Below are 20,540 nucleotides of genomic sequence, written 5' to 3' on the forward strand. Positions count from 1 at the left end.
ATGAGAACAATATTCCATATGAGGCCGAACCTGCGCCTTGTAGAGTTGTAAGCGTTGGTCCGGACTGAATTACTGTCTCGCTCTGTTAAGAACGCCAAGCTTCTTCGAGGCTAATTTGGTCTTACCCTCAAGATGATATCGGAACTGGACTTCGCTCGATATGTTGACGCCAAGTATCTCAATGCTAGGGGAGATGGTTAAAGATGTGCCCTCGAAACGAGGATAAACGACCATTGGTGACTTTTTAGTGGTGAACGCGCAGACTTGTGTCTTGGCGGGGTTGAATTGGACTAAGTTACGTCTACCCCATTCAGAGACCTTCACCAATGAATTCTCCACCTTAGACACAAGTTCGTTTCGACTCTCAGTGACATTTTGCCGAGAAATATTAGGGGAGCCGGTATATACAGCATCACCTGTACTATCATCCGCATAGCAATGAATGCCTTTGGTTTGTAACATGTCATTGATATGCAGTATGAATAGAGTAGGCGATAGCACACAGCCCTGAGGGACACCAGCATTAACAGACTGAGTTTCCGAGCATTCGCCGTCAACTACGACCTTTATGCTTCTGTCTGCTAAGAAACTAGTGACCCACTTACATAATTTCTCGGGCAGCCCGTATGATGGAAGCTTTGATAGCAGCGCTTTATGCCAAACCCGATCGAAGGCCTTCGCAATGTCCAAACTAACAGCCAATGCCTCTCCCTTCGACTCAATTGCCTGAGCCCAACGATGAGTCAGGTATGCCAAGAGATCACCAGCCGAGCGACCCTTACGGAACCCGTATTCTTTGTCGCTTAGCAATCCCTGGCCGTCCAAGTATCGAAGAAGCTGGCTATTGATAATGGATTCCATTATCTTCGAGAAGAGAGAGGTTATAGCGATTGGTCTGTAGTTGGAAGGATTTGAGCGATCACCTTTTTTGGGGATCGGGTGCACCAAGGCTGTCTTCCAGGAAGCCGGGACGATGCCAGTGGAATAGGAGAGCCGAAAAAGACGCGTCAAGATCGGAGCCAACTCTGGAGCACACTTTTTCAACACAGTAGGCGGGATTCCGTCAGGCCCACTCGACTTTTGGATATCAAGGGAACAGAGGGCTTTCCGCACTGAGCGCTGATGAAACCGTATATCCGACATGATGCTCGTGCATCGCGGTATGGTCGGCGGTTTCTGCCCCCCGTCACCCAGGGTCGAGTTTGACGCAAAGAGCTTGCCCAAAAGATCGGCTTTGTCTTTTGCGTCCTGGGCCAACGATCCATTTCCTACGTGTAGGGATGGTAGGGTTGGCTTGCAGAAATTTCCTTCAATAGCTTTGGCCAGAGACCAGAATGCACGGGTTCCCGAGGGGAGGCACTCAAGTCTCTTGCCAATTCTATTGACGTGCTGTTGCTTTGCCCGAGTAATCTCTTTCTTGAGGGACCTAGAGGCAAGGTTGTACTCCTTTTTATATGTGCTGGTATTTAAATCCCGAGCAGACACTGCGTTGGCCCAGGATTGGTAAGCCTCCTGCTTCCGGCGAGAAGCTTTTTTAGGGGATGAACCAAACCAGGGACGAAATCTGCCGCCAGTTGGCACTACAGAGGTCGGAATGAAAAGTTCCATCCCCTGCATCACCACATCGGCAACAGAGTTGGCAGTGTTGTCGAGATCATCCGGCGAGAAGCACACGTGCCCCCAAGGATAGGATGCAAAAAACGACCGCATCCCATCCCAGTCTGCTGACTTGTAGTGCCACACACGACGGTATTTAACAGCGCGCTGTCTTAACACCGTCGTAAGTGGCACAGAACTCCTAACAAGGCAATGATCCGATGAACCAAGTGGTGCGGTTACGGATATTTGGTAGCCGTCAGGATTTGAAGTCAGTAGGAGGTCCAACAAGGAAGGATTCTGACCATCCACATCTGGGATTCGCGTAGGCGTAGTAACCAGTTGTGTCAAGTCGTTCGCAAGGGCAAAGTTGCAGACAGATCTCCCCGCGTGATCAGTTTTACTGGAATTGAGCCAGTCGGCGTGGTGGGCATTAAAGTCGCCAAGTATTATGATCTCTGCGGATGGGATCTGCCGCTGCACAAAATCTGAAGCAGCTTGTAGGTGCTCCAAGAGTCGGTCCGTCTCGGGGTCACCACTATGGGACCTATATAGGCACGCATAGACCCGAGGGTGGTCGTCGCAATCTATGCGGAGCCATAAATTTGATAGGTCCATGACCTCAAGATTGCTGAGGCGGCGAGAGCTGATATCATCTCTGATATACACACACACTCCAGCTTTGGGTAGAAAGGAGTGCTCGAGGTAATACCCTGGGTGGGAAAGGTATGATGTGTGACTCGGAGATGATATCTGCGTCTCGGTTAAAAAGAGCAAAGCCGGCCTTGCCGTCTCAAGGTGGTAATGGACGGCATTAAGGTTGGAGTGTAATCCCCTGATATTACAAAAGTCCATGTTTAATATCGAGGGGGGTGCCTTTGTGTGTTTGCTCTTGCCCCGAGCAGATTGGAGCGCAGTTTTGCCCTCCCCAGAATACGAGGGACAACCTGGACGTCCACGTTCAGTTCCAGGGGTTCCTGAGCATGGACGTCCAGAGAGGGATTCTCCAACGCAGTTGGTACCCTCCTGGGGTAACAAATTGTTTTTCAACTGCGGCATTTCTAGGGGGGGTAGGGGATTGGGCCTCCGGTAAACTCACTCTCTCGGCGAAACACAGCGCAAGCGCTGTTTCACGCCGGTTTTCTGTGAGGCCGTGGTATTTCTCCGGTCGAGCCGGCCCATTCGTGCCGAAGCGTGGCTCTCCCACGGGCAAAACTCTCCCTTACCTCAAGCCTATAACGCAGAACGCGATAGAGACAACTACAGAAAATCAACGATTCGTTGTCCCCTGATTCCTTCTCCAAAACTTAACCGATTTAAGTACTTTTTTATTAAAGATTAAAGAAAGGCTTGAGCTGTGTTCCTATGTTTTAGTTTTTTTTTTTTGTATAATCTAATCTGGCCATTTTTTTGGGTTTTTGAACGTTCATATCTTATTTAATAATTAAATTATGAAAAAAAAGAAAACATAGGGACATTGTATTAGTGGCCGTAGATATTCAGGAAAAAAATTATAACTCTACTAGCATTATCCAGGGAGGAAATAGGGGACAACGTTTGTATGGAAAAAAGGGCGGTGTGGACTCCGCTTAAGAGGATTAATCAATCTTGGACAATTTATGAAAAATAAAAAGAATATTAATATGTCCCCACTCCCCTCTACAAATTCGTCACGGAAATTATTATAGCAATTATAAAAATAACAAAAAATTAACCATGAATTACTTTATTTTGCTTGCGGTTTTAGGCTTTGCTTTATTCTACCTTATTACTGAATTTTCAGAATCACAAAATCAGCAAAAGCAGCAAAACAATCAGTAGGAATCGTTTTACGAATACGTAGCTGTGAACGTCCCTTGCTGACACCCTGTTCATTATTTATATATTAGGGAGTCCTGCATAAGTTTTGGAACTTTGGACTTGCAACTAGTTGTCTCCCACGGTTTAGCCGAAATTCGACAAGGCTGACCATTTCTACACCTTGGACTGTCAAAGTTTGCTACTGTCCACTCGACTGGCCGCATCGTACACACGTTTTCCGTCCTTACATAGCTATTCTTACAAACATTTTACCTACATACATATTAAGTGAGTATGTCTGCGAATTCACTTTAGAAGGCGTGTGAACCAGAACCAGAAAGGTATTATGCTTATTTTTTTATGAAATAAGGGGGCACACGAGCAAACGGATCACCTGATGGAAAGCAACTTCCATTGCCCATGGACACTCGCAGCATCAGAAGAGCTGCAGGTGGGAAGGGAAGGGAATAGGGTAGGGGATTGGGCCTCCGGTAAACTTACTCACTTAGCGAAACACAGCGCAAGCGCTGTTTCACACCGGTTTTCTGTGAGAACGTGGTATTTCTCTGGTCGAGCCGACCCATTCATGCCGAAGCATGGTTCTTCCACTTCTAAATAATATAAATATACTTTGAATCCGAATAGGACTTTCGGACCTATTCGGATTCAAAGTATATTATTATTTAGTATATTAGTATTTCGGAAATTTAACGTTTTTTAACAAAGAAAAACATTTACTTTAATAAAGAATATTTTTGAGTTTCTATAGAGTTAGTTTGTTGTTTTCAAATCATACTTACTAAACATAAACTCAACTTACACGTCTTGATATATCAACAAGATTTCAGCGTAATACTGTACCAAGTGTTTTCTGTCACGTGACATTTATCAGTCGCTACCAGTCGTACATCATGCGTTTTCACTCAGCACCATTCTAAATCATTTCACCTCTGATAGCACCTTATAGTAACCACATAAGGATCATTTTGCTAGAAACTTACAGAAAAATATCTGAATTCACCACTCACCGGTACAGTGGGCGCTAAAAGCTCTATTAGTTATCCTTTGTCCCGGTGTACGCGACTGTACACTGAATTGATACTTCAAAGTTTCGTTGCCCGACTACGACAAGGAAAAGAGGGTGATGATTTTAGCATTATATGTAAGTACCTATGTACATATTGTATGTGTTGTTACATCGTAGTGTCATGATGTCATCATGATCGGAGGTTCCGGGGGAGACTCCGGAACGAAGCGAGTCACGTCGCCAGCAAAATGTGAAAGTGTTAGTTTTTAAGTATATATAAAATATGTATGTTAGTTTTAAGGTATTTATTATATAACTAGATGTCCCTTGCGGCTTCGCCCGCGTAAATTAGGAATTTTACGGAAACCGTACATTTTCCCATAAAAAATAGCTCTTATTTCCCTACTCCCTTCACTTGGTTTACTCTATATAATATCTATGCCAAACATTGCCATAAAAATTGCTCCAGTAGTTCGTAATTTCTAATATTTCCCCTGTTTTTCCCATATTTTCCTGAGGTTCTTCGGTCGTATTAGTCTTAGCGTGATAATATAGAGCCTATAGTCTTACTTGATAAATTAGTTATCTAACACTGAAATAAGTTTTTAAATCGGACCAGTAGTTCCTGAGATTAGCACGTTCAAGCAAACATACTCTTCAGGTTTATAATATGTATTAAGTATAGATTTTTTTCAATTATCGCTTGACAAACTCGAGTCTCGATCTAAAAGACTATGAAAAGTACCAATAACAGGGTCATTATAGGCTCATAAGTCATAACCATGGGATGATGTATGGTATAATATGGTAGTGATGATGATGATGATGATGAATGTAATTTGCATAGTAGCATATGCTTTCCGTTCTTAAAACAACGCCGAAACTCCCAAACTTGTATATATAAAGAATCAGGAGTTCTCTCAGCACCTTCCGAACCACGGTATACTAGGTATACCTCGGTGCAAAATCTTACTTGTTGGTAGCATATGCTTAGAATACTTCTCACGAAACCGAAGTCACCACATGTTTCCCTATAAATTTTGAGGAGTTCCCTCGATTACTTATGCATCCTTCATCAGATCACCACTTTGTGAATATAATACCAAATTGGGATGATACCCTATATACCAAAAGAAAAATTTTGAAAATCGGTTAACAAACGGCGGAGTAATCGTTGAACATAAGAAAACAAACATATCACCTTTCCCATTTTGAAAGTCGGTTAAAATTGTAGCCTATGTGTTATTCTGATGTATAAGCTATATTATTGTAAAGTTTCATTAAAATCCGTTCAGTAGTTTTATCGTAAAAGAGTAACAAACATCCATACATCCAAACAAACTTTCGCCTTTATAATATTAGTAGGATTATATTATGTATTTTAGATTTAAGGTATTTGTTATATGGGCCTCTGATGCCCGAATTAAATGATTTGATTTGATAAACGAAGACGTCATCATTGATCGTTGTCATCTGATTTTATTGAAGCTTCAAAACCTTTTATAAATAAAAGGTAGTAAATATTTCTAAAGTTACATATTACATTACTGTTTTTAACATTTAATTCAGTAGATACCTGAATATAGCCTGAATAGCATAACTTTACATTTGGAAAGCCTATCTTATACTAGGTACTTATGATCCTATTTTTTAAATTATTATAGGTAAATTTATTTCCATTAGTAAGGACTAATGGAAATAAATATACCTATAAGTAATATAATAATAAAAGTATTATTAAACATAAAAGTAAACATAATGATAAAGGTATTATTATGCCTTTTGTACGTGCAACTTAAAATAATATTTAATTAAAACCTCCCTAAATGAAACCCAACCTAAACCAACTCAAGTTTTTTCCACACCATTCTGTGTAGGTAGTAGGTACCCAACTAAATCCTAAAAACGTTTCTAAACACAAGAACATTCACACTATAAGAAATGAGAACAGCCGTTAAAGTGAAGAGACCGCAGCCCGTATACTAGAGCGAAGGGCTAAGGAGCTCTCCAATTAGGTGCAGCCCTCACCACAAGGGCCAACACTAAACTGTCACTCGTGAGAAAACCCTTTGGATGTTTGTATTCCGAATAGTCTGTTTTGTGTGACGGAATGTGGAAAAAGAAATAAGTACTTACAAAAAAAGAAAATTTTAAGACACTCCGAAAAACAGAAAGTCTCAAAAATTAAGGAATGTGCTAATAAGTGTCAGGGAATTAGAATGCTAAACACTGAACTAATTATTATTACCTTTTAACACAGTATGATGATGAATTATAGATAAATAGTAGCTTATCTACTAATACCTATTTTGCCTAAAAGTGTTTTTATAACAGAAGGCCAATTAGCCAAGACATTTTCATATATGTATATATATATACAGCGGGGCTAAAATGGTCATATTTAGCAATTCCTCTCAATCAATTCAGTAAATGAATTGTCAAAACTGTCAAACTGACAAAATATGTCAAATCAGTACGAATTACTAGACATGAATTGCAAACAGACTTGCATTTTGCGATTTTTAAAAAATGAATCATAATATAATGATTCTGAATATGATTCTTCAAAGCGACTATTTTAGCCCCGCTGTTTATTTTGTGTATCAAACGCATTATATTGTCTGAACTAAGATATTATTTGAGTAACTTTTAATCCACAAATTAATATTTCACGTAAAAAGGAGATTAATTAAAGTTAAGCTTCGCTTGATCTTCCTCAACTTAAATTGGCGAAAATTAAATAAGTTGAATTGTACTCTCCCAAGACGCTCTTCCTGTGATCAAAGATGTACGCAGAAACGCACTGATCTGTATAATGGGGAGGATAAAACGAAATCTTTTGTGGCTTCGAACTGTCGACGACCGAATACTTGTGGATTGTGATATAGATTGTGTTTACTGTTTAGGCTGTTTCACACAGTTTCTGCGATTCGCACCACTCCGCAAAAATTACTTAGCCTCTCATCTGTCAAGCGCCCAAAATGGGCGCCAAAAAATATAAGGCAGCTTATATCGTTTCTCTCCTTGTCACATTTCTTACAACGTAAACAATAAAACGGAGATGCAAATAAAAAGCCGCTAGCACATTAGTGTGGCCCGATATTTCAAGTGTAAACATTAACCATTTTTTGTGATGATTTTTAATGAGAGTAATTAGAAATTGAAAATTTTTCGAAAATGGCGTGACGGTTAAGCCTGGTTAAGCTATTAGGTACCATCGAAGAAATTGATTCGTAAGCAGTTGACGGACCTATGTCATTTGGTCGTATTAAGTCAACTTAATGGCCAATTCAGACCGCAACGCTACGCGTAGATGCGTTTCTAAATTTGTATGGATTTTGCTAAGTAGGTACTCACATACGGTTTCGCTCAATCGAGCAATAATGTCGAGCAAAACCCGCGGCTCGGGCTTTCGTCCACACATTCAGCGTTGCTCGATAGTTTTATTCTAAATCGATATATTTCATTCCATCAATCCGGCTCGATCCGGTTCCATCAATCCTTAAAGCGGCTCGATGCGAGCCTTCGAGCTGTCAGGAGCTGTCAGGTTTGCGGTCCACACAGTAGGTAATTATTACTAGATTTGGAGTAAAACTATCGAGCAAAACCGTATGTGAGTACTTAGCAAAATGACAGATTTGCACGACGTCTCACGCAATTAAATAATTATAGGTTCGCCATCTGCCTATGAATCAACTTCTCTGAATATAGTACCTAGTAACAACAGCTGTATGTTCACTCGTATATATAGTTATTTGTAGCAAAAGGTCTATTTTAATTTAATAATCATTTTTTGGAAAAAATCTATTGTATGTAATCTATAGTTGTACTTGAAATATTATGTCAGCTATTCATCTAATGAATATGCGCAGAGCCCATAGACGGCCCCTTAATTAAATAAAAAAAAAAGAATATTCAGCAAAAAGCTTCTAGAACAGGTAGTTCTTTCAGGCTTTGCGGTTTTGGGGCATAGCCAAAACATATCAATATAGGTGTTACCAGTTACATTTCATGTACGAATTTTTGTCGTAACTCGTGCGCGATTCACGCAATAAGTGTGAAGCTGTATTTACAGGAATTCGTTATGTCGTGATCTGTTGTAAAGAAAAGGATTTATATAATGCCATTATTTTATTCATACCAATACCATAAATGCAAAAATGTATGTATGTCTGTAAGTTTTTAACACAGAAACCGCTTTGTTTCACCTTTATGTATTATCATACTTTCTGAGGAAATATTGTACAGATTAAGTCCAGAAAATAATAGGTTGTTACTCACCTAGTTATATAGAAAAATCACTACCCTTCTTGCTTCGCCGTAATCGAGTAACACGACGGTATCGTAAGAGTACTTACTATAAGTTTATTCAGTACTATCGTCAGTCCGTCGTCTATATCTATATATACATATTATAAAACAATGTCGCTTTTTTTTCCTCATGTCCCGTTGTTCCCTTTAATATTTAAAACTACGCAACGGATTTTGATGATTCTTACAGTGTTAGATAGCCCATTTATCGAGAGGCTATATTTTATCACGCTAACGAAGAAATAGAGGAAAATGTGGAAAAAAAACGGGGTAAATTATTTGAAAGGGCTAACTTGAACGCGCTATAGCTTGACCGCTATAAAGTCGACCCTCGTAGCATACTCGTAACATACTATAATATGCTACGAGTATGCTACGAGTATGCTACGAGGGTCGACTTTACAGTGGTAAAGCTTTAATCTCAGGAACTACTGGTCCGATTTGAAAAAATATTTCAGTGTTAGATAGCCCATTTATTGAGGAAGGCTATAGGCTATATTTTATCACTCTAAGACTAATAGGAGAATGTGGAATGAACGGGGGAAATTATTTGAAAGGGCTTATCTCGCGAACTACTGGAGCAATTTTTATGTTATTTGGCACAGATAAGAAGTAGACCACGTGAAGGATCATAGGCTATCGATTTTAATCATTTTTTCAGTGGCTATATATTTTATACCCGTGCGACGCCGGGGCGAGTCGCTAGTTGTTAATAATTAACAGCAGGATGTAGGGTAAGGCATGTGAGAATACAGGAGTGTGTTCCTAAATATTTATAGTGATGTCCTTATAGATGCAGTGGGTTACTATAATAGTCGGGTCGCCGAACTAAAATTCGGCCAATGTTTCTTCTCTTTCAATCTACAAGGTGTAACAAAACTAAGTGATAATACTTTAGGGTGTGTATGTGTTCCTTAATATTATAAAGAGTTTACTTTGAAAGTAGCAGCGTTGAAGAGCAATTTTTTTTGCGAATGTGTCATGAATTTTTCCACACAAAGGTGATAAAACAGTTACTCTTTGCGATTGTGTCATGAATTTTTCAGTAACTCTTTCGGCGCTGCTGCTTTCACAGTGAACTCTATGTATGAACCAATACACAAATAGTAACGTATTATCCGTTATCACTTAGTTTTGTTACACTTTGTATAATTGTATTTACAGGCAAGTGATATTATCATGCGAAGTCGTATAAGAGGTAGAATCAATAAACTTTCTTTTAGAGACGAATTTCTAGCTATTTTGCGATCGTGCTATGGCCAAATATCAACGTATATTTTATACAAATGTCATATGAGGTATTTAAAAAAAAAACTTAGTAACAACTAAGTACGTTTTGTCAGATTTTAAACTGCTGGACTGATTTTGAAGAAATAGATGTAGTGCTGCTCTACATCTCTAGTTTACAATATGACAATCATTATTGAATGACGCCAAAAAGAAAGTAAGTTTTTTTAATAAATATTGAAGGACTTAAGGCAAACAACGAATTTTTTTAAATATTTATTCCAAAAATTTAAAATCACTACTAAAACGCCTTTATTCTAAATATAATACTGCATCTATTTATAATACACATACGTAGGTACTATATTAAAACAATACCAATAACTATAATATCCACGGACCACGTTCGAATTAAGATTAACACAGGTGAAGTAAAATCAAAACATAGCAATGAAAATATTATGTGCCATTATATAATTAAAGTGTAGTTTGATGATTATCTTAATATATCTTCCTGATGTATATCGGCCTAGCATTTTGTTAGACACATGCTTCAGCATCTAGGTAGACTAGAGATCACCCAATGGTCGAAATTCGACCTTACTCGCAACGACATTAAGACTACTACCTATATTTTGTAAAAAATATTGACTTCATCATAGTTTTTTTCAATTCTTGTCTCTGGGACTCAGCTGCATAGCTAGCACAAGCACGTAGACAAACGAAAGAAACTAAATTTTGACAGTTTTACCGGAAAAACATTGGAGTAAAAGTTTCTTTCGTATCTCGATATCTTTCGCTTTTGAAAATCTATATGTCAAGCATGACGATCCGCTTTTGACATTTAGTTTCTTGATTCTGTTTTTTTTTATTATGGCACTTGGCTATAAAACCATGGCCATTGTCGAGTAAATGGCGGCAAATTCAAAAAATCGATGTGTAGCAACCCTGTCTATAGCCGGAATTATAGTTTTGATCTACAAACTACGAATAATAAAGTTCCTTAGTTTTTATTATTCGTATTCGTATTTTATTCGTATGGTTTTATAGCCGAGGTGCCTTAATTAAAAAAAAGAACCAAGAAACTAAATGTCAAAAAAAATAATTGCCGTTGCTTTAATGGTTGCTATGGAAAAAGTTTCTTGTCTTTGTCCACTGAAACTCAAGTCGATGGGTGGTGCCATGCTCGGGAAAAAGATATGTAGACATGGGAAAGAAACTGCCATTACTTTCTTCCGAAGAATCGACTGGGAAACCCCTAGCTATGCAGATCTCAGACTGGCCGTTTAATCATTGTCTAATAGTATCTAAAATTAAATAAAAAAACAATAATCCATTTTCAATTTGTCAACTTGTTGTCAACAGCTTCAACCATAAATAAAAGAGTATAATTCGTATGTATAGGCTTGTCACTCAAAAATCTGTCATTTTTCCTAGTAGTAGTGTCGTAGTGTATGTAACGTTTTATTTGTTAAAAATATATATGATAAAAGCATAATTTTAAAATAATATTAGCTCGATGCACTCCTTCACCATATAAACTATAACTGTACGAAATTTCATGCACCTACGTTTCCCCATTTTTCGTAAAAAGGGTTACAAGGTTTTTCTCTCACGTATTAATTTATAAATATACAATCCGATTAAGAATACAAAAAAATATTTCAATTTTAAATTTTTCGAACTGGCCGCATTTAAGCACACGCTGTGCTTAAATGCGGCCAGTTCGAAAAATTTTGAACGTTTGCGCTAGTCTCACGGAATTCCAAATCGAAATTTGGAAATTGAATGAAAACATGCTTTAGGGGGTAGTTTAGGGGACTCTCGGACTCTCCATTAACAACACCGAAATCCGTAAAATACTTTGCGTATGCGACCATCCGTATTGTGTTTGTGAAATTATTAAAATTGACATAAAAGTAAAAGTACATAAAGTTAATATACCTAGCGGAATAGAGCAACAATCTCGAGCTGTCAAAGTAAACCAAAATTGATTTACGTCTGTGTATAAAAATTTGTATACATATTATACACTCACACAAACATCTTTCTAAGAGATTAAATTGTCAAAGTGCCGATAAGTGCCGACTGGACGTCAAACAGAATATGGAAAAAATAGCTGTCATGTATCACACGTCTCTTTTTACCACGCAGTGTTACTGATAGTGATATCTTGCTTGCTCAGGCCTTTGTTTCTCTATTCCGCTAGGTATATTAACTTTATGAGACAGTATGCTAACGTGTTCCCTATTTAAAACTCAATTTGTTTTTTTTTTGTACTCTGAACTGTGAACCAATAATAATATTAATTATTATTTGAATAACTTGTGATTTATTATTCTGTGACACTGTTCTATATTAGATGTTACAATTCATTGTGTTTTGTAAAACAGTAGTTGTAACTAATGTATAACATCCGCATTGCTGGTGTGGATATGTTTATTAGTAAGGGTGTTTAGTTTCTGGCTAGAAAAAATTAAGGAGTATCCAGACTATGGTCCAGAGCGTCAGAGAAAAAAATTAAGGTAAGTTACGCTTAAACTTATAGTAAAAAATTGTGCACTGCATTGCCGTTTATCATCTAAGTATACTTACTAAATTAATGAAATACTCAAGCGGAGTTGTAGTGAATAAACTAATATTAAAGGTGCTAACTTAATGACATAAAATAATTCGCTGATACATCGTTGTTAATCTCTTAATTTATGACTAGAATTATAGTGTAAAATGTCTAAACAAATATATCCGAACATTACATAAAGTGTATCACAATTTGGTATAATCCAACTAAATAAAATGTCCGTTCACGCGCCGACTTAATTTGGAAAGCATCGCCTCTCGACAACGGTCGCGCAGTCGATCCTGGCCATCTCCCGAAAGATTCGCGACAAACTGACCAACATGTTCACATCATTGTTCCTACATATCCACAGATTCAAAATATCCTCCGTCGGCGAGCAAGTATTCGAGAAATAATAGTAGAAGGACGTCAACTTTAATTTCTCGGCTAGCATCCTCCAATCGTTCCCTTTCGAGGATAGCCCATCTAGAAGCTTGCAGAGTATCACTCGGTCCGATTTGGTCAAAACATTGCTCCTATAGTAGCTATTGTCGAGACTACAGCTGTTCCTGTGCGCGTCCCGTCGATACACGTAGTCGTACCTCCCCTCTTTTTTCGTCAGGGAGGAGTAATTAAACGGATTTTCGAAGATATTGATGCTGTAACCCATTTCCACGCCCGAGTAGCTGAACCGTTTATTGCAGTTGAAATGCGAGTTGAAATCGTTCGTTTTTAAACTGAAATTCACCGGATTTGATTGGTTTTGCTTTTGATAGATCGTCACGTTAAGATCTAGGCAATTCATCGCGTCTAGCTGCTGGAGTAGAAACACCGAATGAAGGGAGCGTATGTTCATATTCCATACGTGCGAAAAGGACAGCTCGCTTCGGCCTTCCGATTGGATCTTCCACCCCGCTCCCACGTCCCTGACATTGATGCACAAATCGGAGCAGTTTTCTTGGAAGTACATCGTTTTGGGATCGCAAAGCAGGAACCCATTGGAGCGCTTTTCGGTCTCGAAGCAATGGTGGAAAGCATAGGGGGTGTCGTTGAACACTCGTACATGTAAGTTGTAGTATCCATCCAGGCGTTTGCTAAGGAAGAGGGCTATCTTTAGCAACTTACCATCTAATCCGTCAAAACTTCGACCAACGAGAACAAAGTCGGTAAGAAATTCGCACACGATGTACGCTTTCGATGGATCTACTTGGGTGAAGATCGGCGTTCCTGGCGTCTCTTGTCCAAGCGTTAATACCTTTCTCCATTCCCTTGTATTAATTTCTTCAGGTTTCTGGAGCACTGAAAGCGTCCAGCTTGAGTTTTTGACGGCAGCGCAATGGGGGAACGTTAGTATCACCCCTTTTGGGAAATGGAAGTTCTTCGGACCACATCGTATCACGGGACTCAGTTGCGTTTCACCTGGGGACAAGAGAAGACGGACTTCATAATAGATTATCAGTTCTATAATTTACTTTAACTTTTTTTATGAAATTTAGGGCTTTAAGGCTTCTAAGGCTTGTTATGTGCCAAAGTTTGTATGACTTATCGGAAATAATAAAATATTATTTCATCTTTTTAGTATTATTTTACTATTACAGTAACAATGACAACTTGAAATCTTAAAATGCTATCGATGGATCTAGGCCAGATTAATTGAATAACTTTAAACAAAGGCTGTTATTTCAAGAGGAGTATTTTAGTAACTGGAGCATTTCGTCTAAAATATTTTGGAGCAAGATTTGGGTTAAAAGGTCATTTTATTTGGGTAACATCTAGGTCGGGTAAGTTTGGAATTCTATTCAATTCAGGCTTCATATAAATATAAGGGATTTGAAAACTTATTTTTCTATGAATGCAAACAATTTTTGACCGGCTTCTAAAAAGGAGGAGGCTGTATGTATATTTTTTTTAGTTTAGAGTTAAGGAATGTGCCGTCGTTTGCCACGTCTTTACGTATACAACTTTTTACCAAGCAAATCAACAATGTAGCTTATAGTAATTGCATCTCAAATGCTGAAATTTATAATGTAACAATTCTAAAGAACTTCTAGACGAGTATATTATTATTACATTTCTGTCTGTCTGACACCTTTTTACACGCTCAACCGCTGAACTGATTATTATGAAATCTGGAAATACTTTGAGCCCCGGGAAAGGACATAGAAAACTTTTATTGTATAGAAATAGACGACTCTTAAAAAAGACGAAATTTTGTTCCGGGAAACATCTAGTTCCGTATTTACTGACCTTCTTGCAATATCGGCTTGTTCCATTCCTCGTCAGTCACTTCTATGGAGAACAGTTCCTCCTTTTCCACCACCCCATCAGGAACGAAGAGGCTCACCCCACACTTCTCCAACTTCAGCCAATCCCCATCACCGCCTACTATTTTGGACGTCGCAGCCTCCAGGTAACTCAGTTTGGAATCAACTGACGCGTTGTTTTTCAAAGAAGGTGACATCTCTATACTATCGTTGCCGTATGACGAACCCGCTGGAAAAAGGTAGCCATTTTATTTTCTGTGCTAATTAGATAGACGCTTATTCAAGGTAAGCGTTAAGCGATTGCAAAGTGTAGTGCCTAAATGTTCCTCTTCACAATGGTCCATGCTGGCCCACTACAAGCCATCGCCATTGTGTAAACATGGTGTATGATGGCGGACAATGGCCATGTCAGTATTGTGTATGTACACTATATGGTGATGGCCTTCAGTGGGCCAGCATGGATCATTGTGATCGCCTTAATAAAAGCGTACTTTATATCGTTTCAATTTACTGTGAATTGTAATCCAAAATATGTAAGCAAAATATTGACCCTACAAAATAATGTGCTAAATATTTTCTTTATCGCACGAGGCTATAAATACAGTGCTCCCAAAGTGAAATTTTCGTAATTTTTCGGCAACCATCGTATTTCCCGAGCGGCGGAAGACGTCGCTGCAAGCGCTTTTTTAAACTTAACTTAACCCGCCAGCACTCGCGCCCCTAAAAATTACACGAGCACTCGCGCGTTGAGCATTTTGCTCACGTTTATAAATATCATTAAATATAAGTTTTACAGAGTAATATTTTTACTTTTTTCATTCTATTAAATAAAGTACACTTTATTTATTACAAAAAGTATATATTTAAAACTTTATCAACATTTATCTTTTTAATTTTCATTAACATTCATGACAAGAATTTTTTCAGTCACTTCAGGCGGTATGGAGGAAAAAAATTCACAAATAAAAATGTTTAAAAAAACTAAAACTTAGATATGTGGGAAGTATTAATCTTCATTATATTTCCGAGCTTTACATATATCACAAGAACACACTTTGCTCGGTACATAAAAAAATTTGGCAGTAAATGTAGGCCTTTTTTGGTCTTCCGGTTTTTGGGTCTTGGGCAAACCGCTCAGATTCTATTTGGTTTTTCTTGTCCTGGTTACCCAGATTCTAGTAATAAACATTTAATCACGTTAAAATAAGATGTTTCTGTAGAGGATGTACAAAGGTTTGCGAAAGTCGAGCACCTTGCTCGACTTTCGATATGACCACACCAAAATGCAGTCATTTTTCCGATCCCGAGCCATTTATAATAGAAATACGTAATAGTTTTCCTTAACAGTCATTTAAAACCATTATATTACATAACAGTAGCAGTAAAACTGTTTCATAAGGAAAAAAAGTACTTACGCCGATACCCGCGCGATGAGCAAAATGCCGCATGATGGTAAACGGCGCAACAAAGCTCGTCATACGAGCGAATCTGTATCCAGGGGTAGGGGACGAAACAAAACTCAGCTACTGAAGAAACGATGACCATAAACATAATTTTGACCAAATGGTACGTGTTTTAAATTTGCTGTGAGCAAAATGCTCATAGCGCGAATGCTCGCGGGTTAAAGAAAAACAGCGGTTTGCAGCGACGTAGAAGCGCCTGACGTTGCTTGGACATTACCATGGTAACGCCGCGATGGCTTCCCGGTGAGTTGTAGCACTTATTGACGGACCGGCGACAGCGGACAGCCACCGGCTATATGATATTTACTACTATTTCCTTTGAACAAGGTGCAAAATGCAAGTGCATTGTTTGGGGCTCTTACGTTTCATAGATTCGGATGTTTTCGTGATGACGACAATTAGCGAAGATTTCCATGCGCATTATTAATTTGGGAGTACTGTACATGACTTTAACATTGGTACTTGATAGCATATATTTTAATGAGTTAAAGCAAAGTATTAGCGAAATACACACACAACATACTAATGAATTATGATAATTCTGTTTTAGTGAATAAGGCATTTTTATATCAAACTATGAAGCAGGATACTACACTGCTGCGCTACTAATGTAAACAAAACAAAAGCCATGACCCGTTACAAAATTGATAGCTCTCTTAGATCCTGAACCGAGGCCGAGGTGCCGTAAGTCCTCTCATATTTAAAGAGCCTGTTACCTTATTTGTGAGGTTGGATCACTGACCTCTATAATACACTGGACAGGCGATCGCTATCAATAAAATGTTCCTATTTGAAAGTCGCCATATTGGCGCTGATTGCTATTTGAAAGCAGAAGTGCGTGTATTTGGAACTACTATTTTGCAAATGGCGGTTGTAATTCTCTATGTAATTAGTTCACAGTACGCTCACCGCGGCGCTTCAAATCGGCACAAAAATAGCTGTCATTTTGTACTGCATAGCCTGTCCAGTGTATTATAGAGGTCAGTGTGTTGGATGGACTGCTACTTGGCTTTTTAAAGAACTTATAACAGAAGTAGGCTTTAGATCACACGAGTTACTCAAAAATAAAGTATTTTAAGTAACTTTTTAATTCCCGACAAGTTTTAAGCCATTTGCATAGCTTTTCAAGCTAATCAAGCTAATCAATCATCATCAATCAGCTAATCAAGAAATTTCGTAACGTAAAACATCTAACGTCGCTTCAGTTCGGGAGACTTCGGCTCGGTGTGGCGGGGCGAAGTGCTCGCCGCACCAATTGGCACAACCGTACCGGTTGGTGCGATGTTGCCAGACTTCGGCACGGTGTTTGTGTGCATGCGACTAGACGTACTTTTGCGAATTATAAAAGTTAATAAAAATGCTATGCAATAGTTTTACCGCGGCAGTCTCCGAGTGCCACACGTATTTTTTGTCCTGAAAAATCGGACGAAAAAGCCATCAAGCTATCAATTTAATAACACGCCATTGCGGTGCATCAAGTGACTCACAGCTCAGGAAGCAGCTGGAGTCAGAGTGGTCTGACCCCGCGGTGCCCGCCGCCCTTACCTCGTGGTCTACCGGCGCCACGTAGCTGCGGAGATAACACTTATGTCAATGGGATAAGGTTGGTTTTTGTATAAAATTGGGACTATCTTGGTCCGGGATGGTCAAGAAGAATATTATAACAAGGGTCTGTTTTACCACTTTCTGATAAAGTGCCTAATAGGCTATTCACAACTTTTTTGACAGATTGTCCATACTTGATCTGTCAAGTTAATTGGTGGATAGCAGATATCAGGAAGTGGTGAAAAAGGCCCTTAGTCTTGCTTGAGTCTTGCCTTCTCCCCGAAACACAATATTAAATAGAGTAAGAGCCTGCGTCGGTTAGACCTTCCTCAGTTTAGGAAAGCTGAAAATTTACCTGAGGAAAGTTTGGCCGTCGCAGGCTCTTGGTCCAAAAGAGAAAAGATCGGGCTATCTATTCTATCTTACAGGTTCTGTCAACCAGCTCAAGCTATTTCTCTAGGAAGGAAAACTATTAACGAAATGGTGGTATAGTTTTTGCTTTTTTTTGCCAATAATAAATTATCACAAAGCTTGATTGAATCAGGAAGCGAAATTCGTGGTATCTTAGCAATAAATAATTGCCCAGTGTCTATCATAACTAAACTGATATCTTTAAAAACAGTTCGTATGAAATCAGAGTATATTTTTGTTTTGCACCATATTTTTTATCAAGATTTACAAAATAATTTCGCACGCGCGCAGAATAATTGGAAACGTCGAAAACAAAGAGCGTGCGATATTGAAACACGCTGTTTATGTACAGTACGCCCGCATATCACCCTGTATGTTTGATAACGTTTCATTTACATAATGGCTTTTAAATTCCAACATCGAGATTATAATATACCAATTTCCCATTGCCATTACGTTTATTATTATTTATATTATTTAATACCAATTTATACACTTAATTGTAATAAACTTCAATTATATCATAATTAAAAATGCTCAAATCCACAATCGTTTTAACGTAATTACCAATTTTATTTATTATAATTTTGCCGAAGCCAGATCTCGGTTAAATTACGATATAGGAAAATAAGTATCAAAAAGTTTGTTAAATAACATATTTTATACAGCTTAATATGAAAAATAGTAAGTAATTAAAGTTTGGACCATCAAAGAAATTGATTCATATGGCAGATACATAGCTGAGACATTTTTGCCTACGAATCAACTTCTCTGACAGTGCATGTTGAGCTACAAATCTACAATGGACAATAATAGGCGTGTACGAACTTGTAGAGGGCATGTTATACATTTACAATTTTAAATTAGTCAAAATTGACAGGTACACGACATGGGATACCATGGCAGCATAACAGTCATCCAACAAAATCATGGCGTAAAGGCCGAAAATGTAGAGGCCGCACATTCGCTCACAGATTATGCCATTATTGGGCAACACGTATGACGTCATACCTGTTAGCGAGATGCGGCACCTCATACAGGTGTTCGTGTCGGCGGTCGACGTGGAACTCCTCGTGGATGGTGAGGTCGGGCTGGTTGGTGAGAGTCCGCTTCATCACGCTGCCGAAGTAGTTGGAGCCTGTGGGATTGTATGTAGGAGAATGTGGTGCTTTGAACAAGGCTACATTGCTCTGTTGCGGTTGTCTTGAATCGCATCGTCGCAACTCGCGCCGCAATAAATACTCGTAACAAATCGTGCAGAAATGTCGCCAAACTAATATGCGGCCATATGAATTTCATTGGTCGCCACGAATACTCATCCACAGATGAAATTCGTGGCACCAACCCCAACCATATCGTTCAATTTATGAGCAGTATTGGGTTGGGGATGATACTCTAGTGCGAAGGAGTCACAATAGATCCTCATGGGTCGCAGTGACGTCAGGGCTACAGTCACCTGCCTTGTTTAATAAAAAAAATATGAATTTCAGAGGCAAGAACAAATTAGCATTCCCGTTTCGTTGTTTCTCAGCCAGTCTGGGGCACAATATCATAATTATCGTCGTCGTCATCGTCGCAAAGACGCGTCGACGACGCGGCACAGTGCAACGTAGCAATATGGTTTGAGAGTGGCATGAAAGTATTTGGATTTCTATTTTTTTTTTATGATATAAGGGGGCAAACGAGCAAACGGGTCACCTGATGGAAAGCAACTTCCGTCGCCCATGGACACTCGCAGCATCAGAGAGCTGCAGGTGCGTTGCCGGCCTTTTAATAGGGAATAGGGTAATAGGGGAGGGTAGGGAAGGGAATAGGGTAGGGGATTGGGCCTCCGGTAAACTCACTCACTCGGCGTGAAACAGCGCAAGCGCTGTTTCACGCCGGTTTTCTGTGAGGACGTGGTATTTCTCCGGTCGAGCCGGCCCATTCGTGCCGAAGCATCTCCCACGTACTAATATCTATATTATATTTTATTTCTATTTTACATTTCTTTATAACTCTACAGTGAATAAAGCAGTTAATCTGAAACAGAGTCTTTTCAAAATATTTAAACCTTGAACTTCGACTAGAAATCGTCCCAGGACGGGACACTAGTCACTACATTCATTACAAGTTTTTTTTATTCTTACCAGGCAGCGGTTTCGCGTAAGGCGACGTCTCGGCAATCTTCATCTTCATGTACTTGATGGTCAGTATGACGACCACTATGAATATGAGGAAGGCTACCGACAGAGCCACCAGCAGCGGCCAGTAGGAGGTACCTGGAAATGGAACCTAGGTCAATCATGTAACTTTTCTGCTACAGGGGAAATTTTACCTTGATGTTTAAAGTCATA

General features: G+C 39.0%; 1 protein-coding gene across 1 annotated transcript in view; it reads right to left on the bottom strand.

Annotated features, from left to right (window-relative positions):
* Positions 1 to 12,300: 12,300 nt before the first annotated feature.
* Positions 12,301 to 20,540, bottom strand: part of LOC121731137 (netrin receptor UNC5C-like) — a 33,940-nt gene continuing 25,700 nt past the window's right edge. The window contains exons 9-13 of the mRNA XM_042120490.1: positions 20,334 to 20,465; positions 19,216 to 19,342; positions 17,736 to 17,818; positions 14,769 to 15,014; positions 12,301 to 13,940 (exon numbers count right to left, since the gene is read on the bottom strand). Coding sequence (XP_041976424.1) covers positions 12,778 to 13,940; positions 14,769 to 15,014; positions 17,736 to 17,818; positions 19,216 to 19,342; positions 20,334 to 20,465 — 1,751 coding nt within the window. The 3' untranslated portion in view covers positions 12,301 to 12,777. The remainder of the gene's footprint in view (positions 13,941 to 14,768; positions 15,015 to 17,735; positions 17,819 to 19,215; positions 19,343 to 20,333; positions 20,466 to 20,540) is intronic.

This window comes from Aricia agestis, chromosome 10, assembly GCF_905147365.1.
Source record: "Aricia agestis chromosome 10, ilAriAges1.1, whole genome shotgun sequence".
NCBI classification, from domain to species: Eukaryota; Metazoa; Arthropoda; class Insecta; order Lepidoptera; family Lycaenidae; genus Aricia; species Aricia agestis.